This window comes from Cupressus sempervirens, chromosome 5, assembly GCF_028749045.1.
Source record: "Cupressus sempervirens isolate cs-2001-9-10 chromosome 5, ASM2874904v1, whole genome shotgun sequence".
Classification (NCBI taxonomy): Eukaryota; Viridiplantae; Streptophyta; class Pinopsida; order Cupressales; family Cupressaceae; genus Cupressus; species Cupressus sempervirens.
In genome coordinates this window covers 239874050-239896879 of record NC_143122.1, presented here as the reverse complement: position 1 = coordinate 239896879, position 22830 = coordinate 239874050, and the positions used below count along the sequence as shown (strand labels likewise).

The 22830-nt window shown below is 34.2% G+C and overlaps 1 protein-coding gene across 1 annotated transcript in view; it reads left to right on the top strand.

Annotated features, from left to right (window-relative positions):
* Positions 1-14529: 14529 nt before the first annotated feature.
* Positions 14530-22830, top strand: part of LOC149555416 (ent-kaurene synthase CPS/KS, chloroplastic-like) — a 33862-nt gene continuing 25561 nt past the window's right edge. The window contains exon 1 of the mRNA XM_089829390.1: positions 14530-14686. Within this exon, the coding sequence (XP_089685516.1) occupies positions 14530-14686 (157 nt within the window). The remainder of the gene's footprint in view (positions 14687-22830) is intronic.

Sequence of the window (22830 nt, the reverse complement as noted above, 5' to 3'; positions counted from 1 at the left end):
AGTCTTAGGACTCCTAGGACTCCCTAGGACTCCTAGGAGCAAGCATCTTATGGCCGAATGAGTCATAAGGGGTTGTAGGTTACCTTACGATCCCTTTCGACCATTCACATGACAACTTAGTATAATCGAATACAATACAATATAATTAATAATATTATGTTTATTTAATAAAATATATAATACTATATAATAATTTCTAATACTATAAATAATATAGAGTACTATATAATAACATATATTACTATGATCCTAATTTATACAATGTAATTATATATTTAATACTATTTATAACATTGTAATAATAACATTTAATATATAATATATAATAATAGAATAAGAAATTATAATATTCATATATTATTATATTTTAAAATACTAATACTACTCAAACATATTTAAATAGGTTTGTAAAACTTTTGGTCTTGAATATAGAATGTGGTCTCAAATATATAAAATCTGAAATTTCAGATTTTGCCGCCACTTTTTGTGTATATGAAACTAGATTAGGTACCCAATTTGATTTTGGGAACTTGATTAGGCTTGATATTTACCTACCCTATTTGGTCAACTTGAAAAAAGTGTTTAAGCCATGTTTCTCTGACATCCACACTTCACCTGACCATTTGATGACTCTTTCTTCATCCAACTTCAATGAAACAAAAAGGGTTTCTTAAGAACACTTTCAATAGTTCATTGATATGATTGTTGTAAAATTACAAGTTTTATAAGTATTTATTAGTTAATTTCTAATGAAGCTTCCCATAAAGTGTTGATTGACATACTGATTGAAAAAAAATTATAACTTTTAAATGGTATAAGATTTTTGAAATCCAAAAGTTGCATCACATTCTATGCTTTTCCTACTATAAGAAAAAAAAAATATTTTTCTAAAGTTTTCAATTAGTTAAGGCAGTCATACATGAGCATTTTTTTATTATGAAAATGTTATTGTAGAAAATTCAAAATTTTATTTATTTAGAATAAAATGTGTGTCACATCCGGGCATGAGTCTACTTCTTATAATGAGAACTATATTAAAAAATATTATCATTTGATTTTGATTAAGGTGGTAAGACATACACCTACTTTTTATTTTTGTCTTGAAATTTTTGTACTACTGCATTAAAATCCAAAATTTTGACCAATGATTGTTTTCTTCAAATAAGGCCTAGTAATTTACAAACTACATTCAATTTCCTACATATTCTTTTCCTACAACTTTTTGATATAAAGTTCACAACTACTTTAAAATAATGTGTCAAGTTGACATAACCTTGATTTGTTGATTTTCACTACCACTTATGGCCATAGCTTGGTTGACCATGATTCTACACATACCTTAAAACTATTGTGTTGCATACAAATGAATAATTAAAAGAGCACCAAATCAAATACTACTTTAATACTTAAATTAAATACAAGAAAGTTGCATAATGATGTGTTGATAAATAAATTTGGTTTCTTCTTGAAATAATAACATGATGAGGGATTAATAATCTTAAATCACTAATTAAGTATATATTAATTGAATAATTTAGCTAGAGAAATTTTAGGGATAAGGCTAGACTTAATTAAATACATGGACTACTTTTTAAATTAAAAGTGGAAGATAAAGGAGACTTAATTAAATATTTTAAGGGTGAGAGATAAACATAAAGAAGGGGTTATTTATTTATTATAGCGTAAAGTCAAATTTTGAGAAATAGTTTGAAGCATTCCTTGAATGGTTGTCTTTAGACCTTAGATTACTCTTGAAAATTCACTCTCTTTGGATTTATATGAGATATTTTATTATGTTCATAAGAGATTCATGTGCATAGGTTTGTTGTTTTATCTTGTGGATACCAACCATATCTATCATCTCTATATGTACTATACATCATTATAGATTTATATATTTAGAAGTTTAAAATTAAAATGAGATGAGTAAAATATTGATATAATTTATAGCTTAGACGATATGTTAAATAAAAACAACTCATTTTTTTCCTACTAAGTTAGTATATCCCCAATTAAGGGTTGCGTATAAATTTATGTTTTAGGGTTGTTGATATGTGCATGATCATGGTATGCCAAAAAGTGGTAATGACTAAAAATTGTGTTTTAAATCATGCCAACCATGCCAAAATTTGCTTTGACATTTTGCAAAGATTAGATAAAATTTGGATTTCTAGTTTGGTAATACCAAACCAAATTGAATACCCATTAATATACTAGGTATATGATCCGAATTGGATACTTGTTATAAATGAGATACTTATTTTTTTTTATAAATGAAAAATACATTTTAGTAAAATGGGCATAATTTTTATATTTCTATCAAAGTTTTGATTTTTTATGGGCACCAGAAAGGTGATTATGAGACCTAGAACATGGATAAGGTATTTTTACTATATTATAACAAAAAATTAACTATAATTATTTGAAGTAATCCCCAAGAAATGATAGAATCTTAACAAGGTTAGAACTTGTTTATACACTAGACAAGGACAAACTAGGAGGTCAAGAATGACCTCAACCTTGACCTAGGATAGTGATGTAGTGCCAAATTGAATGAATTCCCAATGTAGGTGATTTAGTTCCCAAAAAATAACCACACATCAAAAAAACAACACAAGATACAAGATCTGATACCAAACTTAATTCTTTATTCATAAAACAATTGATTACATGCAATTTGTCGAGTTGTAAGGCCTTCTCGGTTACAAAACAAGTAATAGTTATGCAAGATCCCTCAAGATCCAACTCAAACCCTAGCTAGTCTAGATCTATAGCACAACAACACTCTGGTAGAAACCTCCAATGAGATCTAAACTTGTGTTCACAAGCCATCAAGCAATCTTCATGTTTCCCAAGCCACAAATACTAGATCTGCTACACTTTACTCCTCTTAGCTACTCCATGCTGAATTGAATTATGACTCAAGACTCTAAAAAACCCTTGAGTTAAACCCAACTAAGCCACAAGTTGGCCTAGCAAGTTACAAATTAAATAAAATCTTACATTAAATACCTATTTAAGCCACAAGTTGGCTTGCAACAGATATTAAATACAAAATGCCTTAGTCATCTTACAACACCCATTAAATACACCTAAGATAAAGATCAAATTCCCCACAATCGATCCACATCATGATCGCATGCATTGAATACACCAATTCGGTTGATCCAATCTGCAAAAACACCATTCAATGTGCCACACTGTCGAGCATTAGCAAAACCACCATGCATGACCAAGATCCCACAACCATTGTTGAGTTTCTTTGGTGCCAACCAACTAACACATGTTGAGAAGTGCAATGAGTGCTAAAGAGCATACTAAATGTCAAGATCCTTCAAGGACCAAGTCCCTTGGCCAAAATGATAACCAAGAACCTCCCTAATAATGATTGAGCAACATCCCTTCTTTGACAAAGTAACATACATCAATTGAATGTTAAGCTTCTCCACCAAACTCTTTTGATCAAACCTCCAATCGAGAAATACCACAAGATGGCTGAGCACCTGCAATCTTACACCAAAATGCTAAAATCCTCAAGAACCTAAGATACCCCTACTTTAATTAGGGAGAACTTCAACCTTGACTTGAATGCAAAAAATGATGCCAAAATTGCTAGATCTGCACTCTAAACTATCAAATATGCAACAAAACTATAATTGAAATTATAAGATCAAGGATGACTTCATATTTAAGCTTGGAGTGTTAGAATTCAAAATGAAATATTAATAAGAAAGTATTCCAAATGTGGTCCTCATAACTATGCTCAAAATTTGCACCCGTACACAATGGAGAGGGAGAATTGGTTGGTGGGGTGGGGCTTACCTTAGTCAAAACCTAGTCGAGTAATTAACCTTAATTAAAATAAATATTAATAATGGAACAATAACATGTATAGAAATAGATGTAATAATGTATAATATCATAGCAGTATTGATGTAATATTGTTTAATATGTGATCAAGTATGTTAATGCAATAGCCTTGACCAAACACAAAAACCAAAAAGGAAATCATGTAAGACAAAACCTTATGTATGTAAGTGCTTTCAATATGTACCAATGGTGAATTTTTGTATGAAGGTAGACCTCCACTTTGATGGCCAAAGTCTAAAATGAATTTAGACCTAGAAGAGAAAATGCATGATGAATGATGAAGATCTTAAATGCGTAGATGGAGGAAGAGGGATGCCTTGCCTACTTGCTTTCTTGAGAGCTCCTTGAATGCACCTTGAGATCTTGAGCATGGATAGCTTTTACGTATAGAAATTAATTGTAGATTCACAAATGAAATGAGAAGTTCTTCTTCTATATCAGTTTTAGAACAAAACTTGAGAACGGGTGACTCAACGAGTGGAAAAAATAATTTTTTGACTTGAGGCTTAAAATTTCTTCATGAAAATCACTTTGGTAAGGGATGAGCTCATCCTTTACAACCTAGGTAAGAGACAAGTTTTTCGCTTATCCTAGGTAGGAATGAGTGTGTCCCTAACATAGAGATGAAAAAGATGAAAAGACCCATAAATGGGCTCTATATCCAAGAAATATTACTGGATCAGGGAAAATGATGACATCTATAGGAAAATAGCTAAAAATACATTTAAAACATGATTTATGTGGTCAGGGTAATAAATGGAAATTAATTCATAGAAATTGGTGGCACCACAGAGTCTTGCGCAAGATTGGAAGAAGAAATAACATTAATTTAAGTTATTAAATACAAAATGACATCCTATACCAAATCACACTAAGGAGGGTTAAAAGGTCTTACAAAGTGAGTGTACACTTTTTGATATGGTATAAAGATATATTAAAGTATGATTCTAATATCATATTACAATTTTAAAATTTCCTCAAACTCTCACAAACATTAAAAAATAATTTATAGAAGAAGGAAAGTAAAAGTACAAATTAGACATGTGAGAAATTATAAAATATTAAATATGAATCTAAGAGAACATCAAAAAATGGAAAAGAAAAGAGAGAAATAATCTACTAAGGAAAATTAAAAATAAAATCCACTTGTGCACTAGGAAAACTTATTTGAATAAAAAGAACTAGGGAAACCACTAATAAACCAAGAGAAGTCATGGTACCTAGTTAAATTGTGAAGATGTATGATAAAAAGTGACTAATCACTAATACTATAGAGCTACATGCAAAAATGTACAAGTATCAATCTCTTTTAAGTATCAATAATCTATACCAAGTTATGAAAAAAATTCATAAGAAACAACAATGGAGAGAAAATCATTAGGACTTTAATATACAAACTTGAAAAAATAAAGTGATGAAATGAGAAGCCAAACAAGAGTAAAACCAAAAAGAACACATGATAAAATGTCCATTACTATAGAGATGAAGGGATCTAGGTGAAGTCACATCTCATACTAAGCATCAAGGCTTCAAAGATTCACTTATGATCATGTTGGGATGACCAACTCTGGAGAGCCTATGAGCCCACATTGAACAAAACCTCTAACAATTCTAGTGTTAATAAATGTTCATGTTTTAAAGATTCCTTTATGATTATGCCAAGACAAGAAACTCTAAAAAATTGACACAAATAAAATTCACCATTTGAAATAATCATAAGTAGAAATCAGAACAAAAACCAAGCATCTAAATAGATAACAAAGCTTGAGAAAAGAAGCTAGGCAAAGAAAAATGGGTCCTCACTTTGAAGAAAAATGATGCAAGTGTATGTAAGGAACAATGCATAGTACAATTCATATTTTCCACACACTTTTCTTTAAAAGTTGTAGATTTGACCTATTGTTCTTAGTGCAAATGTCTAGTATACAAATGATATAATTTTGTGCGAAGATTGACATTTTACATGCCTTGGCCAAGTCTAATGTCACACATCCCAAGGATATGTATTTGATTAGACCATCTCCCTTTTCTCATCTTAAGTTTTGATCTTGTAGTACTACCATTGGAAATTGGAATTGGTGAGTACCATAGATATTATTTTGTACTTCAAATTTCAAAAATAAATGTAATCACAGGTCCAACTTGACTTAATTTTTATTAGTTTTATATATTGAAATCAATAATTTTATTAGAGAATCAGTAAATTGAAATCTAAATTGAAAGCTAACTTTTTAAAATTGAAAATCCATTACCAGTTCACAACAATGGCTGACAGATAGCTTCAAAGTAATTGCCATATGGACCTTTGCAAAGTGTTTCGTCATGTCCTCTCAATGTAATGCCAACTATTGGTTGTATTGTAGTGATTTGTTTTATATGATGTATCTCTCTTCCAGCTAGCTCGTGTAGCTATTATTCTTTGTAACCTTGCTTTGTTTCAATTTTTTTTAAAAAATTCAGAATGATAATTATTTAAATCAATCTTAATGATGCAGGATTTCACTAGGAAAAAATAAATTAATAAACATGAATAATCTAAATATGCAACATGGACCCAATCTATAGCTAAATATTTAGTATCTATACTTGATGTTGACTGAACATTTACTTGTATATTTGTGTGTGGTTTTGAGACTGTACTTTTAGAGTTTTGCCAAGCTTATGCTTCCTTATTCAATAAGAAAACTTTACAAGAACTTTACAAAGAGAAAGGGGCAAGAAATTAGAAGTTTAATAAAAACTTTATAGACAGAGACAGGAGTGAAGGAGCAAGAAATCAAAACTTTATAAAAGTTTCTGCAAACTAGTTAAAGCTCCTTCCATCATTACCGTTATAATAATATGAAACATATGCAACTGAACTGCATTGCTTATGAGGGAACATATCAGCCATTTAGGCCTACTTTTATGTCTTGACGTGATCAAAATTCTCTGAATGAATGTATTAGTTTCCAACTTTAATCTAGATCACCCACTGTCAAATATCTTGTACAGTGGGCTCTAACAATTGAAAAAAATCGGTTCTCGAAAAGAAAAATAGCAACCATATCCCAACAAAATAAATATCGGTTTTCTAGTCATCTGATAATCAAACAACCTTAATGCCACCGTCAAGGTACAAGTTTTGCCTGCCATAAAATGTAGAATGCTGAGGAGGAGGTGCAATGGTCAGACATAGAAGAGCTTCTGTAGAGTTTGCATTCATCCTGGTTGAATTTGACAACAGATCTATACAGCTTATTTCTTTAGGACTTCCTGCCTGCAATGTCTACCATCTCCGATAAAGTAGGAAGGACTCAAAGATGACATTTTTCAGGGAATTACACATAAAAATTACCCTTTGATTAGAATCAAAATGGCATATGTCGAAAACGCTTGAGCGGCGCTTCTTGGCACTAACATGTTTTTGCCTGAGGAAGTACTTTTGTGCGTGGCTGGCAACCTGAGTAGGTTTTCTTGTTGTCACAAAATTCCTGGATATGCCTCACCAATCTCTCTTTCCTAGATTTTCAAGTCCTGTCAAAAACAATCTGTGTTCTTCCTCTGTCCATGGGATTCCTGCAAATCAATAAAACTTTTTCATTAATGATATCAAATTTTGACACGGATGTTCTTCATTGCTAGAGTTTTTTGTTCACAGTTCTAAACGACCCACATGACTTTTCTTAATTGAAGGTATCAAATTTTCTCACAACCCTTCTTAGATTTGATTGTGTAAGATTGGTAATGTTTTGGACTGCATTATATAATCTAGAAATGGGAGCTAGCAGCAACTTAGAAGTCTTTTTGTAGACATTTGGAATCGTAAAATCTTATTCAGACATAACAGATATTAACACAATTTAATTGTGTATAGTTTTTTTAATGAATGATTTAGATCATACAATTTCGGATTACATTGTGGGAGAGTTTTTGAACTTCTTAAAATCTAACTGAGAAACAACGCTAATTTTTTTTCTTGGAAAAAGAGGGGTAAAAATTTATTAAGACAAAAATGAATACAAGAAGGAGAGCTCAACAAGGAGCTCAATTCTGAGCAACAAGATCATCAAATTCTTGCACCATCTCAAAGGAAAGTTGCCTCCTATCCATAATATTCCAACCCGGATCATGACTAGAAGCCCATTTGGCTAAACAATCAGCAGCTTTGTTCCATTCACGAGGAATATACGTGAACCTAATGAATTGAAAAGAGGTAGAGAAGAGAATAATCTGATTAACAACATTGGCCAGCTGCCAACTAACATTGTCAAGCTCCTGCGAAGAAAGCAAGTTCACCACCACCTAGGAATCAGACTCACAGATAATCTTATGCCATCCCCGCAAGCAACACTGTTCCACAACATATAAAATAGCCTGAGCTTCCATGAGATTGTTAGTGAAATCACCCTAATGAACTGAGAAAAAGAATTTAACATCACCAGAACCACAGCGAGCCACTCCCCCAATACCAGCAGGGCCTGGATTCCTTCGGGAAGAACCATTAGTGTTAATTTTTAGAACTCCATAGGGAGGAGGAGTCCAATGCCCATCCTGATTTATCCGACCCTTCCTCTGATGTTGAAGCTGCCTAGACATAGAAGGAAACCTTTGAGCTATAGCTCCATCCTGAAGATGAAAATTGAAGCGATTGCACATAGCAAGATCAACTGGATCCATACCCCCATCTAGCTCATACTTCACATGAATAGTTTCCTAAAGAGAATGTGAGATCTTCCACCAAAGATGTAAAACATCTAGCTGAACATCTTGGAATATTCAATAATTTTTCTCCAACCAGATATGCCAAAGCATGAATGAAGGACTAGCAATCCAAGCAGCATGGAGAGGAGAAGACTTGGAGGGAGCACTTCCCAAGCGGGCCCAGAACTCAAGCAAAGAGGAAGCATGCCTACAAGAGCAACCCCAAGTACTCCACCAAAGGTGCCATAGCTGAATAGAATAGGAGCAATGGAAGAACAGATGAGAGACAGAACCCTCCTCATTACCACACAAAACACAATAAGAGGGGCCCTGAAATCCACATTTACAAAGATTATCCCATGTAAGACAGCAGTTGTGAGCCACTAGCCATATGAAAAAATTGCACTTGGACCAAGAAACTTTATTCCAAACTTGCTTCCACCAAGAGACCTCACCATCCCCAAATAATTGTCTAGTTATCTCCTGATACCCAGCAGAGACATGATATTTACCAGACAAGGTACCTCCCTAAGCCAAAACATCAGGACCTAGCAAAGAGGAACACTCTCTAGAGGCCAGAATCTGAGAAAGCTCCTGACGATCCATGTCTATACCTCCAGGAGGCCAAGCAGAAGAATGCTTCCATCTGCAACCAATAACAAGTCACAATTGAAAAGGAGTTTTGTAATGAGCCATTTTATCCCATCCAGCAGTATGAAAAGAGTCACAAAGAGACTGAAGATGAGGGTACATGGATAAAATGGAAGGGAATCCATCTCAAGCATCAAACCAAAACAAAGCCTCAGAACCACCTTTACATATCCAGAATAGACTCCTCTTGACTAACACTGCACTTGTCGTCAAAGTATACCAAACCATTGAGCCATGACCTTCAAGAGGAAGTGTAGAAATAGAGCAAGGATCAGTGCCATGAAAATATTTATGAGTGATAATACGAGCCCAAAGTTGATGTTGTCCAGAGCACCATCGCCAATAAAGTTTAGCAGCCAAAGCTTGACTACTCAAGAGAGCAGATCGAAGACCAAGACCACCCTCCTTTTTAGGCCTACAAATAGTTGCCCAACTAATCAAGCTCTCCATTTAGTACTATGCGAATTACCACTCCAAAGGAATTACTGAGAAAGAGCATCAAATTCCTTGAGAAAGTAAATAGGAGTAGCTTGAATCATGCTTCTATAAGTAGGAAGAGCTTGGATAACAACTTGAAGAAGAGTAACCCGGGCAGTAGTAGAAAGTTATCTATGAGTCCAATGATTAACCTTATCCTAAAGCTTGGTAATCAAATTTTGCCAGAAGAGACGTGGCTGCCTAGAAACAACAATTGGAATGCCAAGATAAGTCAAAAGAAGTGATCCAATCTGAAATCGCAGGCTACCAACAATCCTGTGCTGAATAGAATCAGGAGTGTTAAAAAAGTAAATGGAAGATTTGTGCTCATTAACTTTTTGACCTGAAGCTACCAAATAAATGTCCAAAGCATGTTGAAAGGCTTCAGCTTCCTTGGTCCTAGCATGACCTACAAGAGCAGAATCATCAACAAATTGAAGATGGGAAAGAGAAAGTAAGCCATTACCCCACCACCACTCCTAAATAGAATTCTAGGACACCTGATACTTAATGAATCTTCCCAAGCCTTCAGCCATGATGATGAATATATATGGGGAGAGAGGGTCACCTTGGCAGAGGCCTCTAAAGGCACCAAATTGCTAAGAAGGTTGACCATTAATAAGAATAGAAAAAGAGGCAGAAGTAAGACAACTCATAGTCCAACTCACCTAGTCAGAGCTAAATCCAAAAGAAAGAAGAATACTCCTTAAGAAACTCCATTTAACTATATCATAGGCCTTAGCCATATCCAGCTTAACAAACATTGCTCTCTCCCTTGAAGTAGCCATAGAGTGAATAGCCTCAATAGCAATAACCACCCCATCCCAAATTTGTCTTCCAGTAAGAAAATCGCCTTGTTCTTTTGAGATAATAATGGGAAGCCACTTTTTAATTCTCTCACCAATCAACTTAGTAATAACTTTGTAAACCACATTACATAAGGCAATTGGTCTAAAAAATTCCAATTGATTAGCACCCTCTCTCTTAGGAATAAGAGTCAAGAATGTAGAATTCAAAGCCCGAAGCATCTACTTGCTAGAATAGGATTCCTTAACCACCTCCAACAAATCATGATTAATGATGTCCCAAAATTTTTGAAAGAACTCAACTGGAAAGCCATTAGGACTAGGAGCCTTCCCTTAGGCTTGCTAAAGACCACCTCCTCCAGCTCTTCCAAAGATATTGGATGCATGAAATAATCATTCATTTCCTAAGTGATAAGGGAGGGAATAAAAGACAAAAGAATAGTTTCTTCATTATCAGCAGGAGGAGAGTCCTTAGAGAAGAGGGTAGAAAAGTACTGAGTAGCCTCTTGGAATAAAGCTGGCAAGGAATTAAGATGGATACCTTGAGAATTAACCAAAGAAGAGATATTGCTTTGATTTCGGTGAGATTGCACTATTTTATGAAAAAAGACAGTGTTCTAATCACCTTCCTGGAGCCAATCAACTCTAGCCTTTTGCTTCCAAAAAATTTCCTCTCGAAGTTCCCATTCTTCTAGAGCTCTAGAAGCAAGGGATTCAGCCCTTCCAAGATCCTCTGAGAAACCTTGATCTCTAATCTCCCTAGTGATGACATCAAGATCTTCTTGAGCAAGCCTCTTCATAGAGTGAAGGTTCCCAAAGCATTGCCTATTCCATATCTTGAGCTGCCTTTTAACATATTGAAGCCTTTTAGAAAATGAGTACATTGCAGTACCATATGCAAGAGCACCATCTTTCCACCAACATAAAACAAAATCACGAAGAGAAGAGTCACAAAGCCACATCAACTAGAACTTAAAAGGAGGATGCTTTGGGACACAAGCCCCAATAGCAAAAAATTTGATTGGCCAATAATCAAAACCCCTCCATCAAGGATTTTTGAAGAGAGAGTAAGAGTGCCACTAACCCAGAAGCAAGAAACAAGAAATCTGTCCAGACGTTCTGAGATAGCAGCAGCTCCAGTCCTTCGATTATTCCAAGTATATAGACCATTAGAAGGCTTAACATCAGAGAGATGCCAAAGAGATATGTGTTGCCGAAGAAGAGCAGAAGAAGGCCCCAGTCTAGCCAAACGACCTTGCTTCTCTTTCAAACTTAAAACTGAATTGAAGTCCCCTGCTAACACCCAAGGATGATAAGGGTGACAATTTCTAACATATTGAATATGGTTCCAAAGTTCCTCCTTTCCCACAAGATCAACATGTGCATACACATTAGTAACCATAATTACCTCTCCTGAGTCTAGAGCAGAAGCTACCATAGAGAGAGTTGAGCGAGAAGACACTGAGCCAAGGGGAGAAATTTTTCATGGATACCAAAATATAGCTAAACCACCAGCACTGCCTTTTGCCCCAACACACTAGCATTGGCCACGAGACCGAATACTAGAGACATGTTGGACCATAGAATCTACAGAAAGCTTAGTCTCTTGGATACAAAAAACATCAGGACTATGATCAACCACCAAGTTATGAATAACCTTTTGTCTAGGGATGCTATTTAACCCCCTAACATTCCATGAGAGAATAATCATCATTGGGTAGAATTGGAAAAAAGAGCATCCAAAGGTTTTACTGAACCAAACTTAATCAATATATCTCCTGTGAGTTTAATCTTCTCTTGGTCTATTTTGTGCCCACTTCTTAGAGGGGGAGTAAAAGAAACCTGCTTAAAGGGTCTAGGCATCAAACCCAAGGGGAGAGGAGATCCCTTGCCCTTACCTGATGGTAGCACATCCTTAACCAGGTCAGCCAGAACAACATCATTATCCTCCAACACCGCAAGAGTCACCAGAGCCTCTGTCACAGGAGCTACAGGGACCTCACAGTTTTGGTGTACTACAACTTGGGATGCCCCACAAGCATAATTAGGAACAAATCCCTCATCTGGGCAAACTGGATCAAAAGAGATAGGAGGAGGAATACCCTCCTCTAGAACCATACTATCTAGCACCTCAAAGCGATTAAAACTTGAATCAGATAATATTTCTTTCAAAGGCCTCTTTTGTCCTTGCCCCTTAGCTCGTGGGTGAGTAGGGGTAAAGCCATCCTTATCCTACATTTGAGCCTTACCCTTACTTGTAGCATCTTGCAGATTCATCCCCTTGGTAGTATTGGCCATTTGAGATTGTCCTTTCCCTGTAGTATCTGCCAAACCACCATTGCCAACTGTAGAACCATCCACTCCTTTAGAAGTCAAGTTGCGGGGGCACTGATGCTGTAAATGACCATACTCATGACAAATCTGACAGCGGAAAGGGAGGGATTCATAATCTAATTGCTGCACCCAAGAAGAAGCCCTAAGACAAATTTCCAAAGAATCTGGTAAAGGGTTATTCAAATTAATTTCAACACAAATTCTAGCATAAGAAATAACCTTTTTATTAAGGGATTGATGTGCGATCGCAGTCGGCTCCCCCAACAAAGCAGCAATTTGCCGGAGGATGTCTTCACTCCAAAATTTCAAGGGAAGGTGAGGCAAGCGAATCCAAATTGGCACTGTTGAAGGAAGATCCTCAGCAGAATTAAATCCTAAATGCCAGGGTTTGACAAATAACCCCACATGGTTGTAGAAATAAGGGCCTCCTTCAAAAATACGATCACAATCAGACATGCAAGAGAATACAACAAAAAAGTAACTATTCCCTGCCAAAATAATCTCCATATTGTCGTCCACCTACCATGAGCGGCAGATCCATGCCTCAAGAACGGATAGGGAAATCTGGATGCCAAGAAATTTGCATATCAAAGCATGCTTGGTCCAATAGTCAATGTCCTCCATTACAGCCGCTGGAGGAATAACCAGAATAGGGAGATCATGGCTATGCCGAAAACAACCATTAACTTTTTTCAACTTGGAGCTCTCCTCTGAATAAAACGATTCAGATCGCATTGCATGCACAGTTGGAGAAGAACCATCCGTTCTCACCAACGTAGAAGAAATCCCAGGCCCTGCCATAAAACAATAAAAACCCCAATCCAAAATCGACTGCAGAAGATTACCAAAAACACCCACGCAAACTATGTCCAGCAGCCGGCAATCCAAACAGAACAGGAAAAAAATAATAGAGATCAAACAACAATAACAGGCTAGGGAAAACGCCCTAGCCCAGCCGGCAACCAGCGCTTCTCATCTTCATCGCCGAAAAGTTTAAGGTCGTTTGAAAAATCAACAACGCTAGTTATCAACATAATTTATATATAGATTTTTTATCAATATTTGAGATCATAAAATCTAATTCGAAAATCAATACGGCACTTTCAGATCATAAAATCTATAATCTAAAAGCTGTTATCTGATCCAATTTGTTGGTAGGTACCGACAAGAAAAGTTTGGTATACTCAAATGCACAACTTCTGAAAAAACTGTTTCTTGATTTCATCAAGATTTTGGATCAAGCTCAGAAACGAAAAGGTTTAAAAAGATCAGGAAATGTAAAGAGAGAAAGAGGAGGCAAACCTCTTTTCATTGGAAGGTGTTTAGAGAGATTGTTGTCATACCCATCGCTAACATATTCATCAAACTGTTGATTTGGGAGAGCATTGTAACAGAGATTTCCTGTGCTAGCGCTCTTTCTGAGCGTTACCCCAAACAGTTTTACTTCTCTCTCAATGTTTTGATCTTTTTGGGTCATTTTGTTCCAATCTGATCTCCCATCACAGTATAAGGCATTTTGTGCAAATGGATTCGTGGGTCTGTCAAATGTAAAAGAAGCGCTTTGATTCGTTTTGTTGGTATCAGAGAGGATGTCACATTGTTGGAATGTGAAAGGAGGAAGATGGGAGGTGAATAAAATGGTTGGAATATGTTTATGGGGATCAAGTGAAGTAAAAGAAGAAGCAAAAAGAAGTGGAAGTGGTAGTATATGGGTTGTTCAGAGCATAGTCCAATCAAAGTGGTAGTGGTGGGGGCAAAGCATCCCTCCACGGCAGGCAAAACTGGGTTTTCCGCCGTTTTGCTTTTGATTCCTGGAAAACAGTCCAGGGAGGGGCCAAACTGTGGAGTTTATAGATCATCATACGGCAAGCTTTAAGTCAGTTATCGTTGACTTCTTTCACCATGTTGATTCCATCACACTTCTCTTCATTTCTCTCTCGTTCGTTTTGGAGAACTGATTTGATTCTATGGACGGTCGGACGCAACAGCTGTTCCCTGAACAAGATTCCTTTGCTTTGCCCAATGAAAGTTTATATGCCTTTTCCAAAGGCCGCTTTCAATAAATTGAAAACAATTTGCTCTCTTCAAAAACAGTCTTTTGTTTGATCTTTGTTTTAGGGTCAAAAGTTAAAACAGATGAAAATTTTGAAATGATACTTTTTGACTATTTTGTGTTCCACGACTACCTAGGGATTTTTGGATAGCCAAAAACTTGAACCTTACCATTAAGCTCTTCATTCACCTATAGAGGTACATCAATTCATTTCAAAAAATTTGACTTACAGTTTAAGAGTTCTAAGTGCATGAAGTTAGCCTGATGGACTAATGGATCTTTTCCCTTAAGAAGGTATATATAAGAAAATAGGTGTTGGAGGTAATGGGTGGGTATTAAAAGGGAATGACAAAAAAAGTGTTGGGAGTGATATTTTTATAAAAATAAGAAGATTATTTAGTATGCCACAGACACACATGTTATTGTTGGGGTACACTAAGTGAAACCCTCGTAGTATGGTTCCACCTCCTTTAATGTAATATGAGAGTTTTGCATTTTAGCAAATATTTGATTTATGTTGAACTCATTTTATTCAACTTCACTCCTAGAGAAAGGACCTATTAACACTATTAATAAGTTCATTGTTGAGGGTTAATAAATTTGTCAGGTTAATGCTTATTTAATTAGGAGAGAAAATCTTGCAATTGAGCATCATAATTTTGTCTCTCAAAACTTAATATAATCATTTTAAATCCCTTTCAAATTTTGAGGTTCACGCTATCAAATAGGATGCCACATCAACATTTTTTTATTCAATGTCCAACATGAGTTTATAATAGTTAGAGAAATAGTTGCAGTGCCTCATGTCCATATGCAATTTCTTAAGTGGATTTTCTACTCAATTTTAAACAATTAGAGTATTCCCTTTTTTTATTTTGGTAAAATGATAAATTGGAATATATTCCCATGCTAGTTTAGAGTAGAAACTACTTAGGAATTGAAAAATAAGCTTTTCAGAAAAAAGGAAAGGCTAGAAATCAACGACTACTTCTTATTGGAAAAATGCTATTTGCCTCAACAAATTTAATTAAATTTTACTATTGAGAAAAATTAATCAATGGATGTTAAAAGACAAATTTATGCTATTGAAATATGATAACACATTACTAATAGTTGGAAGATAATTTCCAAAATATAGGCAAAAAATAAGGCTATGGATAATAGGAAATTTGTGAAGTTTTTCTGAATGGTAAGCTCACTGAGAATATGAGGAGATTGTGAGGAGATATTTCCAATGTATATATTGATAAAGATATTGAATGTTGGTCTTTCTAACTTGATGCATATTCAAGCGATTTATATATGATGCAATGGCTTGAACTCCAAGATCTCTACCCAATCAGATGGGATTATGTATGCTTGGTCTACTAATGATAAGTTTGGTAAGTGTTTCTGTTTCTCCATTTTGCACTATTGTTCATTCACCTCCCCTCTATGCTCTTCTTCCCTATTCTTTCTTTCTTTCTTTCTTTGTGTAGTGTTGTGGAAATGTGACATTGTAGTAGTACCATTGAAACTAAGTGAAAAAATGGAAGAGAAGGATGTTTTTCTTGTCAATCCTAAGCTAGGTCAAAAGAAGTGAAGGCCAAAACCCAATGATGGATAATTTTTTTTTGCATTAAGACTAACTAGTAAATGACTATGACTATCTCTATCAAAATAGGGAGAATTCAATTTGTTGCCATTTTTTTTTTTTGGTTGACCTTATGAAAGTTTCATCTCAATTTTTTAGATGAACACGTATTTAGTGTTTGGACTAAAAAAATGGACGTTAGTCTCCAATTTTGTAAAATGATTAAATAGGGTTTTTTTTTCTCCTTTAATGATCATTATGCTCATAACAAGGTTATGAATAGACAATTTAGGTCTATTAGTGACTATACTTTTAAAATCATTAATTGACCCCAACCACATATAATGAATAATTCCTCTCGCCCCCCTTAGGTTGTTGACGATGAAGAATATACAATATTTCTTTGAGTATCATCTCATAATTATTAGCTCATTTTGGATATGTCATTAGAATTAATGGTACAATAACCACCTTTCTCCATATGGAGACTAAAGTTTTGATTTCTCTAACGTCCAATATAGACTTATCAAATGTTGAAAGTATAAATTTAGAAGATGAAATTCATTATTTCTATATTGAAGTTCTTAGAGGAATAAATGCATATTTCTTGTGTTAGAGGGAGGGTCATATTAGGAGGAATTTCCCTAGTATTAAAAAAAGATAGAGGAAGTCCACTATGGATAGAAATTTGCACAATAATTCTAATATTAAGCCCATTGAACACCATAGTGATCTGGATAGTGATGATGAATACAATAATGTATAGGGGATATCCATGAAGTGGTGTCCCTAAAAAATAATGGTAGAATGGTGATAGAGGAGGCTACTAATTGTATTAAGCCTCTAGATTTTGATATGATCTTGAATACCTCTCTAGAAGAACTACTTAAGATTTTTATTAAGCGCATGCATGATAATTCAATACATTTTGATGGTAACCCTCCTAACAATAATTGCAATCATCCTCTTGCAACATCAACCAAAGAGGGTGAGGCCATCATAGATTAAGGAACCATGAATTTACAAAAGTTTGTTAGTGGGAAAATCAGAGAAATTTGTTAAAAGTAAGATGTTTAATATTGTTGGGGGTGATTCCTCAAAGATAGCTCATGATATATCATTAGAGGATTCAAAAAATATTGTACAAAAGATATGGATCCTAGAGTTTATCACATCCCAAATGCGACTTCTTGAGTGAAGACTTTGGTTCTAGATTTTCAAAGTGGTAACACCTCTAGTGTGTTGGACATGACCTTGGGGATGAAAAGTGCCATCAATCTATTCAGAAGGACCCCCTTTAATCTTCTTTTAGACACTCTATTGAAGAGGTGTCTATACCTATATTAAAATAATTTACTAGTGAGTATTGTATGAATGGAATAGGTTAAACATTGGCCCCCCTCCATTCCTAAGAGGTTCTTCATACTAGCTTATGAGTCCTTGAATCTATAGTAGGGCATTGGGAAAAGGGAAGGCCAAGGTAATTTTTGAAAGATTGACCTACTTAATAAAAATGACAAGGTTAATGTTGTCTCCACCCTAACTGGAAGGGTGCATACAATAGCCTCTTCTCATAAATTACCTTAAACTTGAATGCTTCACTATCTCTAATAATAATGTTGTTCATGCCTCAATAAGTATGTCACTAAATTCGAGGTTACTACTCAATAATAGAAATATGGTGATCTCCCTACAAATAAAGTGGATAAGGTAATCTATCTTGGGAAGGAATAGTGAAAATATTCATGGAGAGTGAAAGAAAAAACAATAATCTAATTTATATGGATCCAAACTCTAAAAGATAATAATTTAACAAAAAGATTCCCAACATTATTATAAATTCAATCCTACCAAAGAGAATAATTATAATTAAAAGTGTATGATATTTAAAATCATGTCTTTGAATGTGATGGGTCTAGAGACTTCTAATAGAAAATGTGTGCTTAGGAAGCTTTTCAACTTGTAGAAACATAATAATTTTCTTCTTCTACAATAAATAAAAGCTACATGAATTACATTTCAAACTAACCTTAGATTGATTTGGAAGGATGTAGTTTATATCACCACAACCATAAAAAACATAGGGGGGCATCACTCTCATAAGTGATAAGTAGACACGATCAATCATTGATATTGGTGCCTCCCCTTACAATAGGATTATGTCCAAGCAACAAGGCCTATAAAGTTTTAGGGTCAGAACACCATGTACTATATTCTATAAGTAACATGCCCCTCCCTCCCCACTTCCCCCACCAAAAAAATAAAAAAAACACAAAAAATGTTAGATTGATTAGAATAACTGAGGCGGGTGGGGGGGTGAATTATTTATTTCAGCTCCAGATGTACTAATTCAACTTTTAACAGCTTCAAACAACTTAATCAAGCTCATAAATCCACTTGGCCAAATAGAAATTCATTAATAATCCAATTCATTCATCTCATCACTTAGCTCTCTATTTAGTATTTGCCAAATAATAGAAACATATAATAGTAAATAGCATAAACTATGAAAAAAAAATCACACATGTATGACACCAAGATTTAACGTGGAAACCCAATGTGGGAAAAACCACCAAGTACCATACTACCACTTTTCACACTTCTAAAGTGAGCTCAGTTAAGAGCCAACCCTATTAAAGGTCACAAAACACATTGTTAGGTGTGATCTTGTTAAAGGATTTACTCACCCTATTAAGAGTGGCCTTGTTAGAGGTCTTTAGAACATTCCATTAGAATGTCATCTTGACTAAAGGATTTACAATATGACTATTGGGTCAATCTTGATTAAAGGATTTTACTTCCATAATAGTTATAAAGTAACAACTAGGTTGATCTGATAAAATACAACTCACTTAGGAAGTTCAAATATTCATTCAGGTCATTCTTGGTCCATTGATTGGACTTCATCATGTTCTCCATCATTGATCTCTGATCTTCTTGACAACTCTTCAAGCAATCACACTGACCAACATCTCACTTTTCTAGAATGAAACTTTGTTCTTCACTTGTTCTCCACAAATTTTCTAGTCCAACAACCAATAAATTATCCCTTGTTCCTCCTTATGTATATGGGTTTAATCTTTTTCTTCTTAACGATAACTATAGATCTTAGGGTTGGATCAAATTCATTGAATTTATCCATCATTTTGTCCTTCTTCTTCTCTTGAAACTTCTAGAAACTTCTCATTGAGTCCTTGCCTTAGATTACTTAAAAAACTCAATTCATGTATTAAATACTGCAACTCATTAATCCTTATCTTATACGCATTTTGACCAATCTATAAATTTAACTATGCCAGCCTCAAATCTTGATTCTTGCAAACAAATCATCACTATGTTCTTTAGCTCGGTCATCACTATGTAGCTCGGTCTCCACTGATCTATCTTGCTTGGCTTAGACTTGCTCACTCAAGTATCTTTGTGCTCAATCTCTACTAAATTTTTCTCTTCATTTTTCTTGGCCATTACCAACACTCATCACATATCTCCATGATGGTAACTTAACACACATTTCCCTCCCATGTCTTCAGATATTGGATGGTAATTGGCATTCATATTCTCCCTCTTGATTTGTAACTTGTATCAAATGGTAAATTAGCTCATATTATCTCCCTCTTTGAAAAAAATGTCAAAGACATCATCTAATGTACACATCATGTACACATTTCCTTCTTTATCTTCTTTACTGATTGATCTTTGAAACATATCCCCCTCTTTCATCTTTGTTCTTTGACTGTATCACCATGTGTTTTCTTGGAAATTCATCAACCCACACCTCTATCCTTCTTTTTTACAGCTTTAGGAAGCTCCTAAAGTGTGACCTTTTGCATCAATCTATAAGATTTTCTTATTATAACAATTTACATAATGTTGCATCACTACTTCGTTTACTTCATATAGGGGAACGACCCCTAACTTACCTCTTAGATACACAAATGAATCCTTAGGTAGTGCCTTAGTGAATATATCAACTATTTGTTCCTTTGTGTTCACATACTCTAGTTTTACTTCTTTGTCTTGCACTAATTCCCTCAAGTAATGATACTTAATTGAGATATGCTCGGTCTTTGTGTGCATCACAGGGTTCTTGGATATGTTTATAACACTTGTGTTATCAAAATATATCACCATAGGTTCAATAATCTCTTCCTTCATTCCTTCCAACAATTTCTCGATACACATAAAGTTTGAGCAATTAACTATTGCTGCAACCTATTCTACTTTTTCTATGGATTGGGAAATATAACTTTCCTTCTTACTTGTTGATGAAATCAATCTCTTTCCTAGAAAGAAAGTGCATCTACTTGTTCTCTTTATATCATTAATGTTTCCAACCCAATCAACAGCTATGCACACTTTAAGCTCAAATCTATTATTCTTCTTATACCATAAACCATAGTCTTTAGTTCCTTTTAGATATCTCAATATCCTTTTCACATCCATAAGGTGATTCTCGTTAGGTTTAATAGAGAATCTTGCAAAAATGCCAATAGGTAATCTAATGTCAAGTCTACTATGAACAATATATTTCAATTTGCTAATCATTGACCTATACAATGTTTGATTTACTTTAGCAGAATCATCATTCTTTGAAATTTTATGTCCAGTAGCCATAGGTGTTCCAACTAGTTTAGAACCTTCCATTCCAAAGCTTTTTAGTATCTCCTTGATATACTTTGATTGTGTAATGTATATACCTCCTTTCATTTGATAGCCTTGTAAACCAACAAAGAAATTTATTTCTCTAAACATTGACATCTCAAATTCTTTCTTCATCTCATTAGAAAATGATTTGCACAAAAAATAATGTTCTCCAAATATGATATCATCAATAAATACTTCAGCTAGCAATATCTTATTCTCGGATTCACTTTTCAAATATAGATTTCTATTATCATTAGTTCTTACAAAACCAAATTTCTCCAAAAATGTATGTAACCTTTGGTACCATGCTCTAGGAGCTTGTTTTAAACCATACAAAGCCTTGTGCAACTTACATACCATGCTATTCTTGCTAGGTTCAAAAAATCCTTTAGGTTGTTCAATGTAGACTTCTTCTTCCAAGATTCCATTCTAAAATGTAGATTTGATATCCATTTGATATACCTTGAATCCTTTGTAAGAAGCATTGCCAAGTAATGTTCTTACTCCTTCCAACCTTGCAACTGGAGAAAATGCCTCCCCATAGTCAATTCATTCCTCTTGCACATATCCTTTGAAAACCAATATTTCTTTGTTCCTTGTGACTTCACCTTTATCATTCAACTTGTTTTTGAATTCCCACTTGGTTCTCATCACATTCTTATCCTTTGGCCTTGGTATTAATGTCCATGATTTGTTCTTTTCTATTTGGTCAATCTCCTCATTCATTGCTCTAATCCAATCTTCATTCTCCAATTCATATTTAAATTTTATTGCCTCAAACTCACATAGTAAACATGTATCATTCTTCAACTTGTTTCTTTTCATGACTTTTGAATCTTTACATAGTATGCTTCCATGTTGTACTAAATATCCAAATCCTTGTTATTTACATAAGCACGTTGTTTGAATATTTTTATAGATATGTTACTTATCCATCATGTGACACTTATTTTATGACTATAACTCTCATCCAAATTCATAGTCCTAAATTGATCATAGCCATCCACTATTCAATCTATCCTAGTCTTTAGTTTTCCACATACTTTTAAATATAAATGAAAGACCTTGCAGTCTAATTGGATACATCTTATTTTACAATATTCTTAAGTTTTCTATTTATTTTCTCATTCATCTTGATTATCTAACCATGTTTTTAGATTTATGTGTAACCACATCTCATCTATCAAGGCAACAACACATGTTATCATTTATATTATCATGGTTATTTGATGTAGTCTAACCGTCTACATGACAATTAAAAGAATTCAATTGGTTGATGTCCTTGGATATTATTTGGCCATTTATTTTGTTTAAAATCTCTTGTTACTTATCATATATATATATATATATATATATATATATATATATATATATATATATATATATATATATATATATATATATATATATATATATATATATATATATATATATATATATATATATATATATATATATATAGTAAAGATATGAAGCTATTTTAGCATTATCTTATACTCAAGTAAGTTATTTATAATAAATGATTATTATTGTATGAAGTTTATGTCTTGGAAAATCCAAAAAGTAATTTTTTATCCTAGACAACAAGTCAGAGCATCTAAAAAATTCATTTCCAGTTACTCTTCATTAAATTAGAAAAGGTATGTACCTTTTGAAATTTCATTTAATCTTAGATGAGACCCATCCCAATATGAAAATGACCCAACCTTCTAGAAATTTGAGAGTGAATTGTCTCACTC